The 3,646-nt window shown below is 33.6% G+C and overlaps 1 protein-coding gene across 1 annotated transcript; it reads left to right on the top strand.

Annotated features, from left to right (window-relative positions):
- The first annotated feature begins 203 nt into the window (after nt 1-203).
- Nucleotides 204-1,287, top strand: LOC101130753 (olfactory receptor 2B6-like). Its single transcript, XM_019028910.3, is given in 2 exon segments — nt 204-910; nt 913-1,287. Coding segments are annotated over 2 exon segments (939 nt in total). The 5' UTR covers nt 204; the 3' UTR covers nt 1,146-1,287.
- Nucleotides 1,288-3,646: the final 2,359 nt, after the last annotated feature.

The raw sequence follows: 3,646 nt of genomic DNA on the forward strand, positions 1-3,646 counted from the left end.
AGATTAAATTTTAGAAATACTTTGGTAATTATGAGCATTTTCAACTGTATATTTTTCATGTAATAAAACAAGCAATATCAATTCTGTAAATATCTTCAAACAGGTAGTAAAATGACTATAAGTAACTGAAATAGTTAACAAATATGTGTTAATTGACTTCCTGAATTTTTCTGTTTCAGGAAACCAAGAGTTGAAACATTAATCATGAATTGGGTAAATGACAGCATCATACAGGAGTTTATTCTGCTGGGTTTCTCAGATCGACCTTGGCTGGAGTTTCCACTCTTTGTGGTCTTCTTGATTTCTTACATTGTGACCATCTTTGGCAATCTGACCATTATTCTAGTGTCACACCTGGACTCCAAACTTCATACCCCCATGTATTTTTTTCTTACCAATCTATCACTCCTGGATCTTTGTTACACCACATGTACAGTCCCACAAATGCTAGTAAATTTATGCAGCATCAGGAAAGTAATCAGTTATCGTGGCTGTGTAGCCCAGCTTTTCATATTTCTGGCCTTGGGGGCTACTGAATATCTTCTCCTGGCCGTCATGTCCTTTGATAGGTTTGTAGCTATTTGTCGGCCTCTCCATTACTCAGTTATCATGCACCAGAGACTCTGCCTCCAGTTGGCAGCTGCATCCTGGGTTACTGGTTTTAGTAACTCAGTGTGGTTGTCTACCCTGACTCTCCAGCTGCCACTCTGTGACCCCTATGTGATAGATCACTTTCTCTGTGAAGTCCCTGCACTGCTCAAGTTATCTTGTGTTGAGACAACAGCAAATGAGGCTGAACTATTCCTTGTCAGTGTGCTCTTCCATCTAATACCCCTGACACTCATCCTTATATCATATGCTTTTATTGTCCGAGCAGTATTGAGGATACAGTCTGCTGAAGGTCGACAAAAGCATTTGGGACATGTGGTTCCCATCTAATTGTGGTGTCTCTTTTTTATGGTACAGCTGTCTCTGTGTACCTGCAACCACCTTCGCCCAGCTCCAAGGACCGAGGAAAGATGGCTTCTCTCTTCTATGGAATCATTGCACCCATGCTGAATCCCCTTATATATACACTTAGGAATAAAGAGGTAAAGGAAGCCTTTAAAAGGTTGGTTGCAAGAGTCTTCTTAATCAAGAAATAAGAAATATGCAAATGATAAGCTTTGCTAAAGACAAAATGTTTACTTAGCTTACTAACTTCTCTGCAAGTTGCCCTATTTTTATTGTTACTGTAGAGAACAATGTAATCTCCCTCAAATAAAATTTCCTTGATGAAGAACTATATTTACTTCTATTGCCTAAACGTTTTCATTGAACAAGCCCCCAGAATTGACCTTCCAGTTCACCAAAAATTGTAATCACAACATCTTCAAGGTTTGTCAAACATCCCATCAATGCTTGCACAATTCAATGTAAATTAGATCCTTAGAAAAGCCAGAAGTTCTTTCTCCAGTATCACACACACACACACACACACACACTAGTTAAAGGAGGCTCACTGAAACTCTCAAACCCCACCACTTCAAATTTGGATCTGAGGTTAACAATTCTAATTTTAAATTTTCCACTCCCGCATCAGCATAATAAGGAAATCTATAATAATTTTTATTCTAAAATTATAACCAGATTTTCCATTTTCTTACCATATTTCTGTACTCATGTTTTTCCTACTAAATGAAGGCATTCTTTTTACTTCCTTTGCAAATCAAACCCTAGATATTTATTAGGTCCAGCTAATTTTCTTTTACATGAATTTTTTTTCATAATTCTCCCAACTATCAATATTATCTACCGTTCTCTTAAACCCTAAAGCACTTACAGCTTAGATTCCAAAATAGCACATTATGTAATGATTTCCAAAGATTTCTTGTTTAGTACTTTTGTCTTGCCTAATAATAGTCTAATTATATTTTATTCTTGAGGGTACAAAAACTATACCGTACATTTTACCACAACACCTTTAGAAGTCATCATAGTGCTGAGGAAGTAGCATGCATTTACATTATTAGTTGATTCTTTTGATTGTTGAGTGATTCATTTACATTATAATAATTTAACAACCTTGCTACCCTTCTTTATCCATTGTTTTCTTCTACTAATGCATTATACATGTAGAAAATACAATAGCTTAAAATATATTTATCATGTTTCTTATAAAAACCTACAGTAACTCCATGTACTTTTGCCATAATAAAATGTTAACAGAGAAATAAATCTGGTTTGCCAAGTTCTGACTTCAGTTTTCTCTCCTAATAGGGATAATTATCATAAAAAACATAAATGGAAGCAAAATACTGATAAAGTATATTTAAAGCTTAAGACAATAATTTTCTCACTGAAAATTGGTTCATTGCTAAAGGTCCAAATAAATGACAGATCAGATTACTGGAGACAAATGTGTATCTCAAAACCAATGTCAGTGTAGTTTGGTGAATTATGAGGACATAGAAGAGAAAACAGAATTCCAGAAATTGAAATAGTTAATTTTTAAATTGAGAGGTTAATTGATTTAATTAATTTTATAATTGTAGATTTGGTTTTTAACTAGTATTTATATTGGTGTGCTGGTGTATAATTTTATACTGGTAACTTCTGTAACTAAGCTATTATCAGTTACCTTGAGAATATCAAAAATATATTAATTATTCATATAGAACAAGACATATTAAACTGACTGTATCTCTCCTTTTTTGCAATTCTGAGAAATTTATTTTTCTAATACAAACCACTTTTAAGGAGAATGTATTTTGGATTTTTTTTATACTTGTAGTAAAATATACATAAAATTTGCTAGTTTAACCATTTTTAAGTGTACAGCCAGTGGCATTAAGTGCATTCACATTGAGCGTCAATCTCCAGAATTTTTTCATCTCCTGAAACTAAAACTCTGTACCCATTAAACAATAACTACCCATATTCCATATTCTGTCCCCACCAGCCCCTGGTAACCACTATTCTATTTTCCATCTATGATTTTGAATACTCTAGATACCTCATATGAATGAAGTCATAGAGTGTTTTTGCTTTGTGGGTTATTTCACTTAGCATAATGTCTTTAAGGTTCATCCATGTTGTAGCATGTGTCACAATTTCTTCCCTTTTTAAGACTGAATAATATTCTATTGTATGTATATACCACATTTGGTTTATCTATTCATCAGCTGATAGGTACTTGAGTTGCTTTCACCTTTTGGCTATGTTGAATAATGCTGCCATGAATATCGGTGTATAAATATCTGTCTGAATTCCTGCTTTCAGTTCTTTAGGGTATATACCCAAAAGTGGAATTGCTAGATCATACGGTAATTCCATTTTTAATTTTTTGACAAACTGCTATACTGTTTTCTGTAATGGTGGCATCATTTTTCATTCTCACCAACTGTCCACAAGGGCTATAATTTCTCCACATAGCTCATTTTAATAAAGTTAATTTTTATAAAGTGTTTTGTGATATCTATTTTATGACATAGAGAATAACCAGAAAATAGTAGAATTCTATTTGTTCATATCTATTTCTATATTCTCACTCAAAAGTTGATTAATGGAAATTACTCAAGAAGAGAGGTTTTATTGTATTAGGACATAAATATTCAAATATAAGAGCAATCGGGTCCAACCACGAATGGTAAACTAAATCTAGGGA

This window comes from Gorilla gorilla, chromosome 5, assembly GCF_029281585.2.
Source record: "Gorilla gorilla gorilla isolate KB3781 chromosome 5, NHGRI_mGorGor1-v2.1_pri, whole genome shotgun sequence".
Taxonomy (NCBI): domain Eukaryota; kingdom Metazoa; phylum Chordata; class Mammalia; order Primates; family Hominidae; genus Gorilla; species Gorilla gorilla.